The sequence below is a fragment of the Trematomus bernacchii genome, unplaced genomic scaffold (genome assembly GCF_902827165.1).
Source record: "Trematomus bernacchii unplaced genomic scaffold, fTreBer1.1, whole genome shotgun sequence".
Lineage (NCBI taxonomy): Eukaryota > Metazoa > Chordata > Actinopteri > Perciformes > Nototheniidae > Trematomus > Trematomus bernacchii.
Genome location: NW_022987792.1, coordinates 1,020,850 through 1,043,698, shown reverse-complemented (window position 1 = coordinate 1,043,698; position 22,849 = coordinate 1,020,850). Strand labels below are relative to the sequence as shown.

At 41.3% G+C, this 22,849-nt stretch overlaps 1 protein-coding gene across 10 annotated transcripts in view; it reads right to left on the bottom strand.

Moving 5' to 3' along the window:
- elavl4 (ELAV like neuron-specific RNA binding protein 4) overlaps nt 1-22,849 on the bottom strand; it is a 98,758-nt gene that overhangs the window by 42,897 nt on the left and 33,012 nt on the right. For 7 of the 10 annotated variants that reach the window (XM_034149804.1, XM_034149797.1, XM_034149800.1 and 4 more), the window contains exons 2-4: nt 22,135-22,221; nt 15,009-15,255; nt 13,114-13,164 (exon numbers count right to left, since the gene is read on the bottom strand). In XM_034149804.1, the coding sequence (XP_034005695.1) occupies nt 13,114-13,164; nt 15,009-15,255; nt 22,135-22,221 (385 nt within the window). The remainder of the gene's footprint in view (nt 1-13,113; nt 13,165-15,008; nt 15,256-22,134; nt 22,222-22,849) is intronic. The other 3 variants (XM_034149802.1, XM_034149803.1, XM_034149805.1) reach the window with 1 other exon arrangement.

Genomic DNA, 22,849 nt, shown 5'->3' with positions numbered 1-22,849 from the left:
AGACAGGTGAGCGGGGGAGATGAGGGGAGACAGGTGAGCGGGGGAGATGAGGGGAGACAGGTGAGCGGGGGCGATGAGGGGAGACAGGTGAGCGGGGGAGATGAGGGAGACAGGGAGCGGGGAGATGAGGGGAGACAGGTGAGCGGGGAGATGAGGGGAGACAGGTGAGCGGGGGAGATGAGGGGAGACAGGTGAGCGGGGGAGACAGGTGAGCCGGGGAGAGGACGGGAGACAGGTAAGAGGGGGGGTAGGAGGGGAGACAATCTGCCCGCTTCACCCGTAAAGCTCCAGCAGGGATTCCACCCCGACCATTTTCAGCCCACTACGGAGCCGCTAACAGCAGGGAGCCACCGGCAGACTGCCTGGAATCTGCAGGGCGTGGAGGGGTGGGTGTGGGTGTGGGGGGGGGGTAGTAGTGGTGGTGGTAGTAGTAGTAGTAGCCAACACTCCACACAGGTGTACACACATGCAAACATATAATCACTCAATCACAGAGGCGAACACAAACAAACCCAAGTATGTCCTCACAGCAGGACGCGGAGGACTGTGGTTTCCGGCAGCTAACATGTTAATGCATCATTGTTTGTGTGTGGAGGGGCGTGTTGTTGTTCTTAAACCATTTAAGGTCAACACCCAGGTTGTGGTCTAATATTGTCTTTTGCTAAGGAAGGTTACTAATGGATATAATTGACCCAGAAGTATTTAAGTGGCAGCCATGATAATATGAAAGGTGGATCATGGGAAAGGAGCTTCAAGGCTTCCTTTGTTATCTCCTTGGGTACACTGGACCATCCTTATCCAAACGAAAGGAGGTAATGCTGTCCCACAATTCCTTGCGGCTGTAACTTTTCAAATTATTCATCATTTGGTCGTTGCCAGAAGAACAACCAATCATGACCAACAAATGTGGATCATGTTAGTAGTTGCCTAGTACTTGTTGTACTAGTTTTTGTTTCCCACTGCAGACTCAGAAGATCATTTGATCACATTGATTACATAATTATTACTTTGCCCAGTCAGGATTTTTTAGCACTTTCCCTAACCCCATGACATTTCAAACAGAGGATTTTTTTGTGACAATTCAACCAAATCCCTTTCTATTTGCATCCTTCATTGTGCACGAGCCATCCTAAAGATCAGGGTACTGCAACATGTGGTTAACCTCCAGAGTTGTGCAGAGGCAGCAGGTGGAGGTTGGCTTCAGATCTCACAACACCTGCCCTGTCCACCTCAACACTCCCCAGCAGGACGGGAGCATTTGGATCACACCTTCACAGTGCCTCGCTCTGTTCCGGCTCAACACGCCACGGTTAAGCACAGTTTAGGTGCAGTCTAAAAATGACTCGGCATCATTTAGCCTAGCATGGTGTCTTACTGCAATGCAATGATAAGGCCAGCTCAGGCTGCGTCACACAACACCAGAAAGACATGTATAAGCATGAAGAAAATAGGCTGTAAAAAGATGTTTAATAATTGCGGTGAGTTCTATTTTTTCACGCCCGTGGTTTGTAAATGTCATCTATCAAAGTACAATATTATATAAGTGGAGATGAGATTTCCCAATGTGTCACTCCAACATACATTTGTTTTGCACAGGAATAAACAAGAAAATACTTAAAAACCAGATATGTTTTTAACAGTCAGAGCCGTTCTACTTGTATATTATAATTATAAATAACTTGAGAAAGTTGTGCATTTGAGGCTACACAGAGAAGCTATTAAAAATGCATGATAAATAGCCTCTAATGGGGTTCTATCTAACAGAAAAATCAGCCTTGTGCTGATCAATTAGCTTAATGGATACATTAGCTTATATATTTTAATTGTCAATTAAAAACAAGAACTCAAATGATGCATTGCTTTCCGTAACGGCCTTTTAATGAGGTTAGATATTCATTTGCCTTTGATTCGTCAGCTGCTTACAGTGCCAGTGTGCAGATTCAACAGTTGTAACGACTTAAGAAAAATGTTGGCACCAATGAGAGCTTCTTACTACAAGTTATGTAAATGTCATAATGGCAGAGGTCTTGTAATAGAATGGCCCCAGATGGGATTTAAGTGAAGTAAATACATCTACAAATCTAGGGTTTGCTAATGATGGTATGTTGTCTGCATGGTTTGTAGTAAGTATATGATGTGTACATCTGAAGCTGTCATGGACTAAATAAAGGATAGGCGATTAACACACATACAATTAGTTGACTAATCGATTAGTTCAATTTACTCAACAGATCTGTAAAACACTTTCTACCAAAAGAATAATGGAAAAGCATCACTTCTGGGATCTCAAGTTTCCTGGAAATATATAATTCTGCATAAAAGTCTGGTATCCGACAAACTATAAAGTGCTGCACACAGCTGGGACCGGAGTGCTTGTTGACATCTGGGGATTATAACATTGACCCACTGTCACTCACTGAAAACTCACTTTAAACGGACATTGTATTGGGCTGTTTAACAATGTGCTGGCATGATTCCTCACGATATCATTGCAGATCTGCTATGAGCTAGCTAACCTATGTCATTTCATACTGATCTTCCAATTATGAAACAGACTAACTCTGCCAACAGTGACATTTGGACAACTTGATAATCACTGAACAACACCAAGCGTTCTGGTCTAAGATGTGTGCATCGTTTAGTAAACGCTGCGCATGTGTTGTCAAGTTGGTGAAGATGTTTTTTTATTTGCATGTGTTTTGGGACATTCATGTTTTTGCATCATTAAAGGTGGGGTAGGTAAGTTTGAGAAACCGGCTCGAGATACACTTTTTGTTATATTCCATGGAATGCTCTTAACATCCCGATAGCAATGAATATCTGAAGTGCTTTGACAAAAAATCCATAAAAAAATATCATCAGTGGAAGCCGTAGTACTGTAAAAAGCACGACCAATCATTTGAGCCGGCCCGGCTAAAATAACTGGATGGCCTACCTGCCTGTCAGCCTTCCATCTGTGCACAAACTTATCTCGTGCCCTCATTGTTCATGTGCGCGTTCGTGTGTGTTGGAGGAGGGGCTCTGTAAGGAAGGGGCAGATGTTTTCCGGCTGTGTATTTTCAAATTCTAGCGCACTCGAGCTGGTTTCTCCAAAATTACCTACCCCACCTTTAAGTGTTTTGGGACCCCTGGTCAGCCACCGTAAAAAATCCCTTAAAAAATCAACGAATTGACCATACAGTACTAAGACCAATTAATAAAACTAAGACGATTAGTTAGTAACCGTCGAGGGGGCAGCTCTAGTTTTTACATATTGTATAAGTTCAGGTACCACTTTACTGTAGCACTGCATTGCTTTATCACACAGTGCCAAGGAATATTACAAACACACTTATCACATGTGAGTGGGGAGTGGGGAGTGGGGAGTGGGGAGGAGGAGGAGGGGACTAATTTGGAGCCACTTCCACTATTTTGGTGTTTTGTACAATCAGACATCAATTGTATAGGGAGGTGGGCATGCTTTCAGTGGTAACATCACTGCTATTTCTAGTAAGTAGCTCTGCGCTGAGTTTGCGGGGCTTTATGAGTGACTAAGCCATTATTTGTTTCCTGAGGAGCAGCAGGTTGCTCAATGTGTGAGATGAGAAAATGAGAGTACTTCGAAGCTAGTGTCCTGCCTGCTGGCATTGTAATTCCACCTTCTCTATTTCCCCCTTCTGTGCACACAAACAAGTGAAAATCCACACGACATACCTATATGCAAAATTACATATAGGTACATAAATAAACTGAATGGAAGTATGCGAGGCTACACAGCAGCACTCAAGTTTAACATATTCACTGTGAGGCGAGCGCCGAGGTACACAATAATAAGCTGTAAGGTGCACATAGAAAGAGACTCCAGTTGCATATTGCCTGTCATTATTTTCCACCTTTTTTGTTGTATTATGTGACTAAGAGCCCTGTACCGCAGACATGAAAGCATCTTCATCTCCTGCTATCATCAGCCAAGGCTCAAACAACACTATAGACTCTTTGATGTGGAGTGGGAGCTAGCGAATGAAACACATAGAAGCCTCTTTTTCACTCTGCGCCTTCCTATTGTTCCTGCTACTACTCTCTAAAGTCTAGCTGTTCATCTTAAAGTTAATTTGAACCGCTGACAATACAGTTAATATAATGTTTTACTTCTGTTGGCGCAACTGCCAACATGTGAAATTATTTGTCAAATTATTCACATCTTTGTCTTGTGTTCCTGTGAGAATATAATTCCATAACAAAAGAACGTTGTGTAAGACATGCAGCCCAATAAATAGTAAAAGATCTGCATTAATTTCGAAGCAATCTAACAAAACAAAATGTGATTTAGTTGTGACCTAGACAGGCTGTCTTTCAGGACTCAGGGCAGAACAGAAGCTTCAGAAGGAGGGGGAGTTGCAGCTTTCAGGGATCATCAGAGCTTTGAGCCGCTGACGCTAACACACCTTGAGAGGACCAGTCTCTTCTCCTCTCAAAGAAGCAAATCGGTTCGGTCAGTCTTGGATTTAGCGACATTTTAAGATGCGGCTGAGGGACAAAAACATTTCAATTTGTCAAAATAAATGTGTCACAGTCACTGTTTCCATCCTCTGAAGCTCTGCCCCTTGCTGCCACAGCAACTTTAAGGTAGGGCTATTTTTGATCAGCCAACATTTGAAAGGGTGCCCTGTCACCAACTTCATGTCAGAATACACTTCACTTACCTTGAAGAGGGTCAACTCCATAAGACATGGAGAGTTAGCAAAACAAAGATGAACAGAAAGGGAACAAAAGACTACAGTGCCTCACATACCGGCAGTACAGTGAAGGCATATCATGTGGCATGTATTGAGACCGCTTAAATAACGAAATTCATAAACAGAGCCGCGTCCCCCGCACATGCATCTCCTGTAGATCCCGCTCCCACTCACTCATTCAACACATCTTTCCCTCCTGGGTTGCCAAGGTAGCAGCCACTGTTGCAGTGAGGAGGCTCCCACTCTCCGTTCCCAAGGCCCTGCTTCCACCAACACACACACACACACACAGACACACACACAGACACACACACACACACACACACACACACAGACACACACTTGCCCACGTAGAAGCTCGGGGACAAACACAGGAGATCCGCCCCCTCGTGGTGGCTCCCTGCAGCCGGCAGTGTGTGGGCAGGTTGGCCGAGAGAGAGAAGGAGAGCTGACAGACGGAGAACCCGCTAAGTCTTGGATAACCCCGTTACGTCACGATGGCGGAGACACATCTGTATCTGTTTGGACTCCCTCTGAGAGTGAGCTGTCCAATAAGCCCTCAGCCGTCCACATGCTGGGGACAGAGGGACTGACTGGGGTTGCAGTCCAAAAGTATTATTTGCGAAGAAAGATTTCCAATCGAGTTAGATTAACCCAAAAATACTTAAGAGGTGGCCATGATAAGAGCCGTTCAAATTCTATAGATGATATACAAGGAGCTTCCTGTGTCTACTTTAGCATTACATACAAATATCCATCCATTACCAAAGAAAATATATAATGCCGAACCACAATGACGCACAAATTGTCCGTTCACTGAAACAACCGATCTTGCCCTCCAAATGCGTTTCCTACGGTGCTTATTAAGCATTTTCCATCTTCTGCCATATCTTGCTTAAGTGCTTATATGTTTTGAACTTTCAAAAAACGTTAAACCAAAAGGCTAACTATATAGAAGTTTATGAAGCCTGCATGAAACAACTTGATGAGAAGGCACTAGGAAGAGTATCTAGATGTGCTTTTAGTAGTCAGTGTGCAACAAAAATGAGTGGTTTTACTATCAATTACGTCCGTTGCGTCATCACTATATCGCTCGTGCAGTCATTCTCTTTTCCCAAGTCCTGATGACATCTTCTCAACATCTTTCCTAAACTCAGTCACCTTTTTCACGGAAGTGCTTAGAGAAAGACGTAAGACCTGATGTAGGAGCCAAAATGCTACCTAGCCTGAGTTTATTATTTGTATTATTATTATTTGTTTGAGCACTTCCGGTAATTGCCACATGGGTGTGGTTTGTGTGTTTCATGTGGAGTGCGGATGACAGAGGGTGAGCTTGTGCTGCCATTTTTTCTGTTGACCGTTTTTGTCCCTATAGTTATTGTGTTTTTGTTTATTAAATATCGTCAAACCATCTTACTTCAGTATGGACTTTCTTATAGCCTATAGCCAAGCTTAGCATCTCGGCGACTCAAGCTAAACTGGAAATTGAGCCGCCACACCTGATTAATTTTATTTGTACATTTCCAACCTAGTTTGGCTCTCTCATGCCCAGGTAAGGGTCGCTCATGGTGGAGGGTCGGAGGGCGAGGAAACGGCCCGAGGCTCAGTCAGTCTCTGGATCTGACGCTGACACAGGGGACAGAAACAACCTCTGTGTTCCCTGTAAAGGGCGCTCAGAATGAGAGGGGACAGAGGCTGAAGGTGGGGTCGCAGGAGGAGCAGTTCAGCTCTCCTGGTGTCCCAAACAGAGGGAGGAAGATGAAGGTGGGGGAGCTAAGAGGAGAGAGAGAGAGAGAGGACATTCTCGGGACTCTGAAACTTTAATGTGTGTCTGTCTGCTTGTGTCTGCACTTCTAAACCTGGCAGCTATCTTAATACCTGGCTTTGGAGATGTCAAATCCTTTTTCCATCTGTTCCCCTGTCAGCTTTGTTCACGCTATCTCCAGCCTTCAGCCCATCTCAGGTTCAGATGAATGTGAGCCGTATGTCAGATATAAACACAGCACCAGATTTCCCTCGGCAGGATTTCAGCAAAGAAGAAGTGAGTAATGGTTTGTCACCATACAGAAAAACATTTTGTGTGTGTTGTTTAGGCGTTTTGGAAGGTGTGCGTCGGTCTCACAGGACAAACGCACGAGGTTTTGTTCCCATCACTCTATAGAGAAGATGTGAAAACTCGGCTTGCATTTCTGAAGTACAAAGAGAACCGCTTTGTTCCTGAGCGCGTTGTCGATGTATATTTCAGAAGCAACAAAGAGATGTGGTTAAACTGAGGTGTGCTGAGGTTCTGTTCCCTGTTAGACTCACTGTCTTTATGCAGGAGCTAAACTCCACCCGGCCATCCTTACAGATCAGGGAGAGACTTGTTGTACAAACTATATGTTGATTTATATATTTTTTTTAATGTACAAAATGTATTTTAATGCCGTTATTGTAAATATGCATTTTTTCTTTTTTTGTTATTATTTAAAGGTCACCTATCATGCTATTTTTAGGCAATAGCATAGGTCTCAGATATATAAAAATATATAAAAAACATGTCTATGAAGTGTTTTGCTCAAAATACCAAACAGATCACCCATTCTAGCCATGCCTCATATCCCTCTATTTCACTTCCTGTTTCAAAAGTGCTGATTTGGGGTATAAAGCTTTAACAAAAAAATGGGCTGAGCTCATGCGGGACCCGGCAGCTACTGTCTAAACTAAATACTGCCGTGATGAAACGCCATATCATGGATTATCAAGGATTATTTCTGAAACAGTATGGAGCTCAAAGGCTTTCTCTCTTGCCGGTTATACCACAAGGTGAGTTCCTTTTTATTTCCTGCTTCTTCACACACATGCTCTCCAGTACAGGTTAGCTCTGAGTGTTAGCGATGCTAATGTAAACACCGACCATATTACGTCCAAAACAGTCGGGCATTGTTTCTGATAGCAACGTTTCTGATAGTGCCGTGGGTCCACATTTCAGATATTACGTCATATCGGACGCAAATCCGATCAGCTCCGTTGTTCCCCCGTTTTTAGAGATTTGGGTACGGAGGAAAAGAGAGAGGGTTTTATTTTCTGACGCTGCGTGAGTTCCCCGACGCACCGGGGACACATAGTTATGTATAAAAGACATCAAAAAGTGCATTTTGCATGATAGGTCCCCTTTAAAATAATTGAAGTAGTTTTCATGCTTTTATTTTGAAGGCAGCTTTGCACACTGGTGATTATGTATATATTGGAGACAGGTGGTGGTGCACCACTATAAGCATATTATACCAGGAAAGGCTGCAGGAATGAATGTAAAACCTTTGTTCTTCGTTAGTTTGCTATTGGAATAAAATGCACAAAAAAAACCCATCTTGCCTGGACTTCGGATTTGTCCCTGCGCAGTTTTATTTTGAGTTAATTTTCAGTTTTATTTGTTATTGTTTGTTTGTGTTTTTTGTAATTCTTTTTTCTCTTTGTACATACAATCAGTACAGACCATTGTCTCATTTGTATGCATATATTTTGCTTTCCACTTCTAAATGACAAACATTGCTTTTTCAGAATTTTCTGTTTTATTACTTTACTTTACGTAATGTGTATTCTGCGTTTGTGTGGGCACTTGATGTTCCATAACTGAAATGTAAAAAAAAAAGTAATGTGAGTTTGCTGCCGGGACCACAGTGCGTGCAAAGGAAGGCGATGTTGTCCTGCACCTTCAGTATATAAATGCGCTGTACCTGTCCTTATGTAAGCTTTGGGTTGGCAGCAGGTATTCACATTGAAGCGTCTGTCTGTCAGAGCGGCTCCTCCACAGCTGACATCACAGTCCATCTATTTTTCATAGCCAACATCTGCTTGGCTTGCTACATTGTCACTATGATTTGCATCAGTTCCCCAGATTCCATGTATAAAACCCACACATGGAGGCTGACTGGAGTCGTGTGCAAAGGCTTCAGTCGGGGATTACTCTGCAGGGTTTGATGTAGAGATGAGATAATTTTATCTGCATACAAACAGACAAAAATAAATTAAAAGTTAGCTGCTGAAAGTTGGCAACGAGAAAAACTGCTAGTACGAACCCAGCAGCCGTTTAAACATGGTGATTTGTTTACGCAACAATCAAATAATAATAATATCCTTCTGTAATTATTAGCACGACGTGAGCATCTAAAAAGTGTTTTGTCAATGAAAATATGGAATCAATTCTGTCAGCATGAAAAGCAATTTCCTTTCCCCTCGGTGTCGTTATGAAAACAAATGCATTCATTTCTCCAGCAGAAAGGCAGCTGATGCAAAACATTATCCCCAAAAAATGACTTACTGACGAGGTGTGTGTGTGTGTGTGTGTGTGTGTGTGTGTGTGTGTGTGTGTGTGTGTGTGTGTGTGTGTGTGTGTGTGTGTGTGTGTGTGTGTGTGTGTGTGTGTGTGTGTGTGTGTGTGTGTGTGTGTGTGTGTGTGTGTGTGTGTGTGTGTGTGTGTGTGTGTGTGTGTGGGGCATGTATAGAAGTGCTGATTTAATATTTCCAGGTCTACATGGATTTTTCCAATCTCGCAATAATAGAAAACATGTTTTTTTGCCACTTATGTCTCGGTAAGGAGTGGTTGCTTCCACTGTTGCTCAAGATGAGCTTTCAGACGGTCCATTTGCTGCTTACATTTAGCTTTTTTGTTCCTTTTTTAAAGAAAGAAAGAAAGAAAGAAAAGGATGAAGAGAGTGTTTTAAGTGGAACCATCTTTTGTGCAAAGCAACTCGAAGCCTTCATGCCCTTGACATCGAGCATTTGCACATGTCGCGTTCTCTCTGCCTGTTATACTGCAGGAGCCCAAATGTAAAAGATACTAAAGTATACAGAAAAAAAGGAAGCATTTCAGATAACTTCTCCAGAGGAGGCAGGAATGACATGTGGAGGATTGTGTGTGTGTGTGTGTGTGTGTGTGAGCTGCAGCTAGGTGCGTGTTAGCTAGCCCTAAATAAAAGATGAACCTGCATGTCCCAGCCCTGTTATGAGAGCATCAGGCAGAGGATGTGGGTGTGGGGGGGGTGGTGGGTTGTGTAAAGAGGCATAAAGGTAGGCGAGCGATGTGTGGAGCAAGACACCAAGAGGTGGCTTTTTTTAAAGGTCACCTAATATGCAAAATCCACTTGTTCATGTCTCTTCTACATCAACATGTGTCCCCTCTTCTTCATGTCTCTTCTACATCAACATGTGTCCCCTCTTCTTCATGTCTCTTCTACATCAACATGTGTCCCCTCTTCTTCATGTCTCTTCTACATCAACATGTGTCCCCTCTTCTTCATGTCTCCTCTACATCAACATGTGTCCCCTCTTCTTCATGTCTCTTCTACATCAACATGTGTCCCCTCTTCTTCATGTCTCCTCTACATCAACATGTGTCCCCTCTTCTTCATGTCTCTTCTACATCAACATGTGTCCCCTCTGTGGAAAGAGACTCTGAAAGTTTCAGGAACAAAGATTCTCTCTCTTTTTGTCCTGATCCATTTCTATAAAAACCGGTCTGAAAATGAGCTCATCAGATTTTGGCCACTTTATGATGTCATAACGATGTTTTGTCTTGTGTAACCGTTAACCAATCACCAACCAAGGTAACCCCCCCCCCCCCCCTTATCACCTGAATCTCCTCCTAGAGCACCATTGTGTTCTTTTTAACCAAATCTCTCTCAGAGGGGCGTGGGGAGGGGCTCCTTATTTTCATCTAAAGTAACAGACAGAGAATCAGCACTTTGGAAACAGGGCTGAAACAGAGGGGATTATGGGATGCTGCAATGATCTAGTTGGTGTTTCAGCCAATCAGAGACAGGTTCTGGATATATCTGAGACCTATAATATATTGATGAAAAAGAGTGTAATAGGGGACCTTTAAGTCGGTCAGGGTGACAGACGCCTGCTCTCACCTGTCCGTCACTCTGTATGTCCCGCCCCTCATGTGTTCACAGCTCATCAGAAAACACTCACAGGTCTGGCAGGTTGCAAACACTGATACTGTGCGATGTGAGCAAATACCAACTATGTGCAATATGTGCAATATATATATATGCCGTTAATAACTGCAATATATACCTGGCTGCTATATCTTCAGAACTGTTACAAGATGTGTATTTTGTAAATTGTGTAATTTGTAATGTTTTGTTATGCATGCTTCTTAGGTAACATTAAGCTGTCTTTGGCTCTTTTCTGCTGTAGCAATGCAAATGTCCCGTCTGTGGGACTAATACAGGTATTCTGATCTGATTCTGATGACTGACCGGGTGTATCTGACTGTGTTTAAAACAGTAATGCTATCACAAACAGTACGATATCATGTGAAATGTATGTTTGATTCAGTGAACGCGGTGGCAGAATACTTCAAAACTAGGCAAGATTAAATATTGAAACTCTTATCCAAGTATCTATATTTAAGGTTTTCAGAAAGTTAATTTATTTAACATTTTAAACTTTGTCTCTTACTCTTCACACTGCATAATACAGTAGGAATGCCTTCATATTTTCATCAATATTAATAATGTCTCGCTACAGACTAAACTAACTATCCTCGAGACATACTGAAGATTCCAGCTGAACAAAAAAAAATACTCTTTCATTCCTCAATCTCGCCTCTCTCAGATATAAACGTGTAACTATTGAAGCAAAAGTGAATCTTTATGACATCAGAATATTTATGAAAGACAGAATAGCTGCAAAAGATAATAATTTTTCAGTCAACTATCAACATTCTTTGCTAACTATTTAAAAATCAATAAATTGGTTTGAGTAATTATTTAAATTCGAAATTGTCTGTTTCAAAATGCTTCTTCAATGGGAATATGGTATAGTTGCTTTGCTCTTCTTTGACATAGCTAAGGTATCTAGCTATATCATATAACCTACATATCATTCATTTAAATTGTTGACATGACAAGACGTTTAATGACCTCATCTTAGACTTTGGAAAACACTAATTTATGTTTACTTTTACGTTAACTAATTGATAATGTTTTGGGCAACCGGTGCATTTAGTTAAGTGACAGTGTAGATCAGGGGTGTCAAACTCAATTTCATCACGGGCCACATTCGCATCATGGTTGCACTCAAAGGGCCGGTTGTAACTTTAAGACTATATAAAAATACATATATAAATATTTAATAAATATAAAATAATGTGTTATATTACATTATTGGCTCTGCATTGGATTATTATCAGATAGGGTAATAACTTCATAATTAACTACGTCTGAAAGCTGAAGTCTAGGGCAAATAATTGCAAGTCTCTTCAGTGAGAATGTCACAAAATGATTTAAAAAGAAAAGCCACATTCTGAAAAAAAATTCCCAAAAAGAAAAAAGTGACATTTTGAAAAAAAGAAAAGTCAAATTCTGAGAAAAAAGTCAAATTTGAGATGCATTGTGGGACATGTAGTTTATGGGCAACGTGCCTCTGTAAAGTAGCATGTAACCGTATAATAAACATATCATATTTTTTGCAAGCTCTTGTGGGGCCGCATCAAATGAAGTCGCGGGCCGGATTTGGCCCCCGGGCCTTGAGTTTGACACCCCTGGTGTAGATGGAGGGAGACAGAGGTGACTACAAGCAGTACATTGTCAAAATGTACTGATATTTTATAGACCTAAAAACCTAATCAAGACAAAAATAAACTGATGAATCTACATGATACTAATCGATAGTTGCAGACTTGTATAAATGCCCCCAAAAAATGTCTTCTCTTTACCCAGCATGCCTCTCTTTACCCCTCCTGCTTCCTAACCTGGCTCTTAATGATTTGGATGACTGTTAGAGAGGATAAAAAGCCTCTTGGCGTTCCTCCACTAGAAGAGGGGCTCGTGCTTTGTTAGCCTAAAAGTTTGCACGGGAAAATTGCACCCATGGGAGAGCGGAGCAGGAATACACCACGGAGCAGACGGGGGTAGGGTAGGAGTTATTTTTAACTTTTTTGTTGCGTTGATGCTAAGTCATCAGAGAGTCCTTGTAGTGCAGAGCAGAGAAGAACCCTAAATGCTTTCAGAAGTGAGCGAACAAACATTTCTCTTGCTTTCCACATTCAGGTTTTTTAAACTCCCTCCAAATATCTGCTGCTTGAGGAGAGAGAACCTGCTGATGGTGATGATGATAGCATGTGGTATCTAAGTGTTATTTTTGTACATAGTGTCCTCCATTATCCCGGTGTATCAGACTCTCAGGCTCCATTTTGTGGCCCATTACTGAGGAAGAGGAAGATGGTTCTAGAGAGGAGTGCTTCAAAGAACAGAAGGCTGGGCAAGTGGCCATTTCTGCTTTAAAATCATCATCTCTGTTGGCCTTTTGGTTGTCCTTAATCTATTACAGGAATTTGGTGATGATGTTTTCGTGTTTATCCGTGCATGTGTGTGTGTGCGTGTGTGTGTGAGTGTGTGTTTTGCCTTGCCTGCTATCGGGGAAAGGCTCGGTGATCCACGCTGCCTGCCAGCCTGGTGCTCTTTAATGAGATTATCAGGAGAAGAGTGTCAGTAAGTAGTCTCTAAAATGAAAGCCATTATGGAGCATTATCACAGAGCCGCACCCCCCCCCCCCACCCCCTCCCCCGATCCATCTGCTGTATGGCCGCACACACACACACACACACACACACACACACACACACACACACACACACACACACACACACACACACACACACACACACACACACACACACACACACACACACACACACACACACACACACACACACACACACACACACACACACACACACACACACACACTCCGCCCAGATTACAGCCATGATTAGCGCCGCGAAGTGCTGCTTAATTTAAAACACCTCTGGAGAACATGTGGCGCTTTGCTGACTCACAGCGCTTGAACACACATGGCGATGATATGGATTACTTTACTGTAGAAGACAATACGTGGGCTGTGTGTTTGTGTACACTTGTGTGAAGTTTTAATGTCATATTTAATTCTAAGGATGTGTGTCTACATTCAATTAATCACACAGCGACGTGTTGTATCTACACCTTTTGATCTCTTGTCAAAAGACTCGTAAGCTGTCTGTTTCATCACTATAACTACTTTATTATTCTTACATATCTACCGTTATTTGACTATGAATGCAAATATGATAATCAAGATTGTGACAGGTGAAAAAAATAACTAAAAATTCAAGTTTGGCTTCCAGATAAAAGCGCTTAAAAATGTCGTGTCTCAGAAAGAGTGGGAATTTACATGAATGCATACAGTATAGCAACTGGAGGGGATTTGAGACTTTGCAGACCATTTACATGCACACAAACCTATACAACACAAATGCATAATAGGACTCATGTAACATATGAAATATCAACTATTCTAAAACATGTATTTGTTGAATATTATACTTCAGAAGCAGGATGTTGCAGTGAATTGTTAGACCTTAATGTGCCAGATCAGGCCAGTTAAAATAGTAGTATAGAAAGCAATCTGATCCATTTCCTCTGTCCTTAGGATGCCTTTGTTGACTTGCAAAGCATATTCATATTTTCTCATTTCTCTCTACTTGTGAGCGTCACAGTGAAGTCCTTTTGATTTTCATGTTGTTTTGTGAAACACATGATTCATTATAGGCTTAAAAAAAATCCTTTTAAAGTGTCTTCTACCTTTTCAAAACCTATTGGATGCACCTGAACTGATGTGAAAGCTAAGCAGATTATTTCCTTTAGTTCACGAGGAGTAGATATATTTAGATCAGGGGTGTCCAAACTACGGATCGGGGGCCAAATGCGGACCGTGGAACATTTTGAATCGGCCCTCAGCAAATTAAAAAAGTATAATGACTTAAGTATAATAAACTTCTGCTTGTCTTATATTGTACTTCTTAAATATATATGTTCAAATATATTACACAGTAGTATTCATGTTTTAATAAGCCCAATTTTCAAATGAATTCAGTCAATTAAAGTTGGAAACAGGTTCTAACAAATCTAAGTTGATAAGAAAAAAGCCCAATAACTTATTTTCATAACAACCTTGAAACAAACCCTTCATATTTCCTCTTATTATAATCAATCTGAGGCTTCTGTTTTAAGGAATGAGCTGCTAACGAAATAAATGAAACCCTCTGGAGAGCTGTGAGCTGTTTTTTGCTTACAGCATTTTCAAGTATCAAGAATAATTGACCTACATTGGATTGATTTTTCCAACTTCTAACTGAACTTATGAGGCGATATACCTCTAGTGAGTGGCCCAGCCCTTCGTATATTTTTCTGTATGTGGCCCTCGGTGAAAAAAGTTTGGACACCCCTGATTTAGACAAACACAAGCAGCAGTCTCTCCGCTGTGTACCTGTGATCTTGTCGCGGACCAGCTTGCAGGACTCGATCTCTCCGATGCTGCCGAACAGGCTGCGAAACTCCTCCTGGGTCATGTTCTGCGGCAGGTAGTTGACAATGAGGTTGGTCTTGCTGTCGTCGTTTGATTGGCCGGTCTGCATGGGCGAGGGGCAGCCGCGGCTGTTGGTGGTCGGCCCGTTGGACGTGTTGCCCCCCCCACTGGGGCCGTTTGTCACCGGAGCCTCCATGTTACTGATGATCTGAGGAGGAAACAGGGAGGGGGGGGGAACAGGAAGGGCAGGGAGGAAGAAGGGAAGAGATAGCACTCATTAGCAAAAGAAAGGCAAGTTTATTGATATAGCACCTTTCAACACAAGGCAATTCAAAGTGATTTACAAAAATGAAAGCCATTAAGAAACACATTATAAAATGGCATTTAAAAAGACTCATTTAAAAGCAAAGACAATAAAACATGAATGACAAAGGTACATGAATTAAAGTGAGATACACACATCTGAAATGTAAGTGTTTCATGCTAAACGAACCCCCCTTTGAAAAATTCTAATCTGACCCCATGGTACCTTTTTAGTTTTCGCCGAAACTATTCCTCTTTTTTAAATGCACATTAGTTAAGTTTAAGTTGTCTTTCTAGGACAAGGCAAAGGCAAATAAAGCACACTGAATATGTAGCAAGGCATGCAAGAATCTGAGTGATTTATGTTGCATTAATCAACAGTCTGGGTGAGAAAGGGGCTTTTAAAGGTCTAGTCCCAGACATTGTAAAGGTTTGAATACAATACAGTGCATTCATGTTTTTAAATTGCAATACAATATTTATTTATTCTACCTTACAGGGTTTCAAATGTAATAGCGTTATTATAGAACAATAGATTTTACAATAATTCTCTCAGTTTGGAATACATAGCGGTATACAAGTGCTCTGTCACAAGTAAAAGTCCTGCACTCAAAATGTTACTAATAAAAGTACAAAAGCATGAAAATATACTTAAAGTACCAAAAGTAAAAGTATTTTTTATGCTGTAGGCTCATTTCAGAATTGTATATATTTAATTACTGGATTATATTTATCAGGGTATAAGCAGGAATCCTGAAGTCAAATGTAATCCCTTTTAAGACCTTTTTTTAAGACCCTTTCCATACATTTTAAGACCTCATCGCCACTTTGAGTTTTAACCGGTTACCTTGGCGACACACTTTACCTCACATTGACTATATACAGTATTGATTGTCTTTCCTCCTTATCTTCCAACCATTTGGACGCAGACTTGCATTTCCCCATAACGATGTTGTTTAAAGGGGACCTATCATGCAAAATGCACTTTTGTACGTCTTTTATACATGAATATGTGTCCCCGGTGTTCCAGGGAACTCACCAAGTGTCAGAAAACACAACCCTCTCTATTTTCCTCCATACCCAAATCTCTAAAAAAGGGGCTGCAACGGATCTGATAAAAACTGATCCAGATTTGAACACTGTCCTGACGTCAGGACGGTGGCGCTACGGCTATTGGGCCAACTCCACCAATCAGGAGGAGACAGCCACGGCCATTGCCGTTCGAAAGCGCTGGAAACGCTGTAGTACATATGCCAGGCCTGTAGGTGGTGCTGTTGCTCACAGAATCAGCCCTTGCAAAAACAGAGCTAACATTTTTCAAATTGAGCGAAATGAGGCATGGCTAAAATGCATGATCTGTTTGGTATTTTGAAAAAAAAAAAGTATAAATATGCCTTATATAGGTATGGTCCTACACTATATTATTCAAATATAGCATGATAGGTCCACTTTAACAACCGGCGTAAACGGACCTTCGCGCGCTATCAAGCAGTGAGCGTGCGATGTCCTGTTCAGATGACGTCAAATCCAACGGGATGCCATAAATAAACTACACAGAATCACACTACACACCTACGCAATGATTACATTCAGGCAGACTGTAGAATACAACCTCTTTGGACCATTTATATACTTATTGAAAACAAGCTACAAAATGTAATACCTTGGAAAATGCAGTTTAATACTTTTTAAGACCCCTCGGACACCCTGATTTATACATATGCATTTTTAGGTTAATATTATACTATATTGTAAATTATATACATTTGTCAACCAACAATATTTAAAAAATGTTTCTGTTATTGTTGGCAGAGTTACAAATTGGTGAGAAATAGTGTTTTATAACAATATTGGATTTACAGGATTTTGCATTAGTGATTCAGTACCTGACTCAATAAAAACACGTACTTTGAATTGCTAAAAAGTAGTATTTGGGAATGACAATGTGTTCAGTCTTAATTTTGTGAGTAGTAGTTCTGTCACCACATGATCAAACATCTAATATCTAACACACACATATCTAAACACTAACATGAAATCACAAACTAAACATTAACACGATGTACACAGAACATGCCACATGTCTAAAACATTGATAGAAACGACAACCACTACACAGAGAGGATAAACATCTAAATATGTATGAAGACAGTAAGAGGCATGTCTAAATGTTCCTCTGAACGCAGCTGAGGATTGTGGGAGGGGCAACACACGACTGACTGCTGATTCTGATTCTGTGACAGAGACACGTGTGCGTTTTCTTATCAGGTTCTGCAGAGCAGCTCAGGATCAAAGTGTTCAGAAACACCAACTGTGAGCTGGGTGCGAGGAAACAGCAAAGGGGGAGTGAGAGTGAAAAGTCGGGGGGGAGGAGGAGGAGGAGGGAGGGTGCACTTTCCACCAGAGCACTCCGATACATATTTAATACAAATGCTTATTCTGAACTAGCCTTATTCTTGAACAAAAGCAGCGTGTGAGGGGGAATTATTCATACATTTGCATAGAAACATTTGTTTGATCGAATTAATGGCTTGTGTGATTGTGTGTGTGTTGAGCGGATTTACATTTTGTATAAATTGTGGGAAGATAAGACAAAAAGAGTGAGCCATTCTGTCATGATTCATGCTTAACTCGGGCAGCTAACTGTTAACCAAATAACTATTAAAGGGGCCCTATTGTGCTCATTTTCAGGTTCCTATTTGTACTGTGACATGTCTCCGTGCTTTAATGTTCAAAAAGCTCTTTATTGTTCTCATACTGCCTGTGCTGCAGCACCTCTTTTCACCCTCTGTCTGAAACCAGAGCCCAGTCTGCTCTGATTGGTTAGCCGGCCGTGATTTATAGAGGCGAAGTCCCGCCCATCTACTTCCGCCCCATGGGACCTTATTTCGGAAAAAGTATGTATTGAAGTCAATGGGGAGAGAAAACGTATCTTTCTATCCCGTTTGAATTGTGCCATGAATTACACGTATGATGTTTGTCAATCTTAATTAATAATTTCCGTGTCAAAAAAGTCACAGTTTGTCGTAAAACTGTTGAAATATAAGACTATGAAAAATACGCAACTAGAAAGACTACAAATCCCAGAATCCCGGTCCCGCATGCTGGCTCTTACGAACCGACTAACTCTCCTTGTGTGTATGTACAGCTCTCAACATGCCCAGACTTGGAGTGATTTTCACCTCTTTTAATACTTTCCGCCTCATTCTGAAAGAAAGAAGTGAAATGTTCCAACGTGACGGCCGTCTTGGTGTGTGGTGCGAGACGGGAGATGTAGTTCATTGAGAGGTTTCACACAAAAAAAGTGTTACTTCACAGTTTTACGACACATTTTAATTTTTTTGACTTGCAAAATGATCTTTTAAATTGACAAACATCATATGTGTAATTCGTGGCACAATTCAAACGGGATCGAAAGATAATCTTTCTCTCTCCATTGACTTCAATACATACTTTTTCCAAAATAAGGCCCCATGGAGGTCCCCCCGGAAAGGGAGGGACTTCGCCTCTCTATGGAGATGTCCCGCCCCTTAGCCTATCAATGTGTTGGAGCGCTAGCCAATAGAAGGGTGAGTCTTACATAGTGATGTTACTATGTTCCAGAAGTAAACAAAGGAATCTAATTAGCCTTTACAGACCATTTACATGCACACAATAACACACTACAGGAGAGGGGAAAGCCCCCAAAGCATAATAGGGCCTCTTTAACTCTGTGTATCATCTTAGTTATTATCTTTCTTATTCTGTCCCAGTGTCCCTTTTCACTGTCAATATATTCTGTGCTCCCAGTATGTCAATGCCTAAAAAAAGCCCCGTCCATTTAAACACAAACATACATAATGCTACACATTCCCTGTGACCAACTGTTCTGAAACCCAAATAAAGATTGAAGTAATAATGAATCCAATTCAATGAAACAGTAAAGTCATAACTAAAATCTCTCCCTTCCCCCTGTTCAACCATTCAGCGCTCGGTCTATATTTATCCGTTCTTCAGAACACGCACACAGAGCTGGAAGCAGGGCTGGTTTTAGCAGAAACAGAACACGTAGTTTGCTCTATTTCTGGATGATCAAAAGGCTGGACCTGTGTTCTAATAATATATCTCAAAGCGTAATTTAAAAAAATTGTCCAGAAATAGTTTTCAAAAACCATTTGAGACATTTACACGGCATGTTTTTCTTGGCTTTAATCATTTTACTTGTATCAATTCTGCGTGTAGTGAGCAGGGATGATGGTAAATCAATAACAGGCATGCAAATAACTCTTTAGTTACCAAACAAATACAATATAATTATTCTCAATATCAATTTCCTATGTTCAATAGAATAAGAATGTCACCAATTACAGTAAACAGTATGTCATTAATTGCAATGAAAATATCAAGATTTCTCAGAAAGCCTGTAGTCTTTATTACTCTAACTGTAAATACCTGTACCAATAGCAATGTTATAACAATTGCATAAAGGGGCTCAAAACATCCATTTATCTCTGGTTCTAGGAAGACCTTTAAAAAAAGGCTATATTTCTCTATTGTTCATCTCTCCCTCCATCTCGTCGCCGCAAAAAATGTCAGTCTTTAATCTGCTTCACACACACACACACACACACACACACACACACACACACACACACACACAACACACACACACACACACACACACACACACACACACACACACACACACACACACACACACACACACACACACACACACACACACACACACACACACACACACACACACACACACACACACACACACACACACACACACACACGCTTGCATACGCGCAGAGAGAACAATGGGTCCAAGCCCACAGCAGAAAACAAACCGACAGGGAGATGTCTAAAAGCTCTCAAGATGAGAGCTGCATGCAAATTGTTCTTTTGACAGTATCCCTTCCTCCTCACTCACCACTCCACCACAACAGAGACACAGAGACCGACCGAGGAAGACAGACACACAGAGAGAGAGCTAGCAGAGAATAGTATCTAGCCATAACAGAGTTGATTGGAGAGGGCCTTATTAAATCTGTTTACATTCCCCGCTGTGTTCCATTCTGTCAGAGAGACTTTCAACTCCATGGGACGTTTTCTGAGGAGTTTTTCCACCAAAATGGCTGCTTCTAATTAACAGCGACCTGCCGAGTCCCACTGGCCAATTATATCCCTCTCTCCCCGGCCCTGCCCAACAGCATTTGTGCCGCTCAGCAGTCCACTTGATGTTGGTTGTGAACACGGTGGCCCCCCCCCCCCCCCGCTGTGCAGCCTAGTGCTGTGGACAGGAGCTCATGTCCTGCTGACTGAGGACATCTCAGCCCTCGCTCCACCTCTCAGACTCAAGATGCAGTGCAGCGTTCTCACAAGTTGTAATTCCTCACATGTAGGAGAGGCTTCTGGATATACGAGAAGTGCACGTGTGAGGCGGTGTGCATCATACGAATGTGCAGAGAGAGAGACAGGTGGAATTTCAAAGGTGTATGATTGTAAGTCCAAAGATACCTGATGTTCATAAAACTTAAAGTGAAGCATCTTAAGAATGACATTCGATTTGGGTTGACTGGGCGAGACATTATATATGATTTGTTATATTGAATCCTATATCTTGTGACACACAGTTGAATGTCTTAATTGCAGATGACAAACACATACTGACTCAAACTTATCATAAAATCTGATGTGAAGTATTTTGAGGAAACATCATTAAATGATTGTAGGGCTTTAAAACTGTTTTGTTAAATACAGAAATATGATGTGTTGTGATACTCTTAACTATTCTCACAAACACTGTTGTTATTATTAGCAGTATAAGAATGCAAAGACTAAGGGCAGTTTAGATTACACACAGAGTGTGAGGTTAAAGGGACTAAGAACATTACACAACTTAAATAATGCTTAAGATGTAGTTACAACATGAGTAGGTGGGACTTACTTAACAATCAGCAGCCAATTCATTTTGCATTCATATGTATTCATCACTGTATATATTATGCTATATATTGTAGTATAGTGTGCACATTTGACTGTTTTGACATTTTACTTGAACTTCTTTTGTTAGTTAGTATTTTTTTTTTCCTATTTTCATTTATTTTGTTAAGAAATTGAGCAATTGTTACAAAGAAAAACGATGTAATTTGTGATAAATTAGGTTTTCTGATTCTGACAATGACTGATGATATTTTTAATAGGCTCTGATGCAGGAGAAAAGTGTCGGAAAGGGTTGAATCAAAGTCAGTTATTTCAGTGATCTTCTGCAAGGAAGCAAAGGTCAATCCAAATAGCCCACAGGTTCAGATTTGCATGTGTTAATGAAACGTTCAAAGCACAATTGATTTGCAACAGGCTAAAAGCTAAAACATCAATATGTACGCATAAATTGAAACATAAGCATTTTTTTTTATTGGCTTCCCTGTGTGCACAATGGAAGAAGACGTCAGCAGCTGAATATTTCTTTACCCTCATCTCTCAGAATCATGTGAATCAGTTTATCACCAGGACGGTTGACACGTACGAGGAATTTGACTTGATGTGGTGCACACATGGAGTAAAACACAAATTAAAAAACACAGATAGAGAACTATTTTCAGAAAACTATAAAAAATATAGTCAAATATAGCAGTGTTTACAAAGAGCACCGCTTCCTCCACCCTTACCACCCTCCATCAATCTCTGCCGCACCTCCACTCTCTCAGTCAGCAGCATCACAGAGTATGTATGTAAACACAGGACAATATCAGATCACATGACTTCATGAGAAATGGCAGCAGCGTGGTCTCCTTACCATCTTTGGCTGCGTCAGCAATCCCTTCTCTGCCCAGCCCTGGAGCTGTGGGAGCTCTGCCTGACGCCACTGTGTCTCTGTCGACCCCTAGGAGCACAGAGGGGGGGGGGAGGGGGGGCACCGTCAGCATCACACACTCACTTTACAACGTTAGGGGTGCACTGGGATTTGGGGAGCAGAGGAAGGAGGGGCGGGGGGGGGGGTGTTGGGAAGAAATGGCGACTCACTATAGAGGGATACAGCTAAACGTTAACAGTTATTCCACCAGTCGAGTTCAATATAAGACTTTTTACAATCTATTAATGTGGTTAATTTCTGCTACCTCAATACTTTTATATGTATTTTATAATACAGCTAAACCCTAACAGTCCTTCCACCAGTAGGGTTTGATTTAAGAGACAGGATTTGTGCTTTTTTTGGTGTCTTTTGCACTGGGATTTGGGGAGCAGAGGAAGGAGGGGGGGTGATGGGGTGATGAGGAGAAATGGTGACTCACTAGAGGAATACGAAAACAACTATTTATATAATATATCATATTCCAATAACTTGTATATAGACTACTCTTGCACTATTGTATCTGTGTTATTGTGTTACACTGTAGCTCTGGACACATGACCATAAAACCCTTAATCTTGAATGAGTCTAAACCCTAACAGTCCGTCCACTAGTCGAGATTAATATAAGACTCAGGATTTGTGCTTTTTTGGTGTCTTTT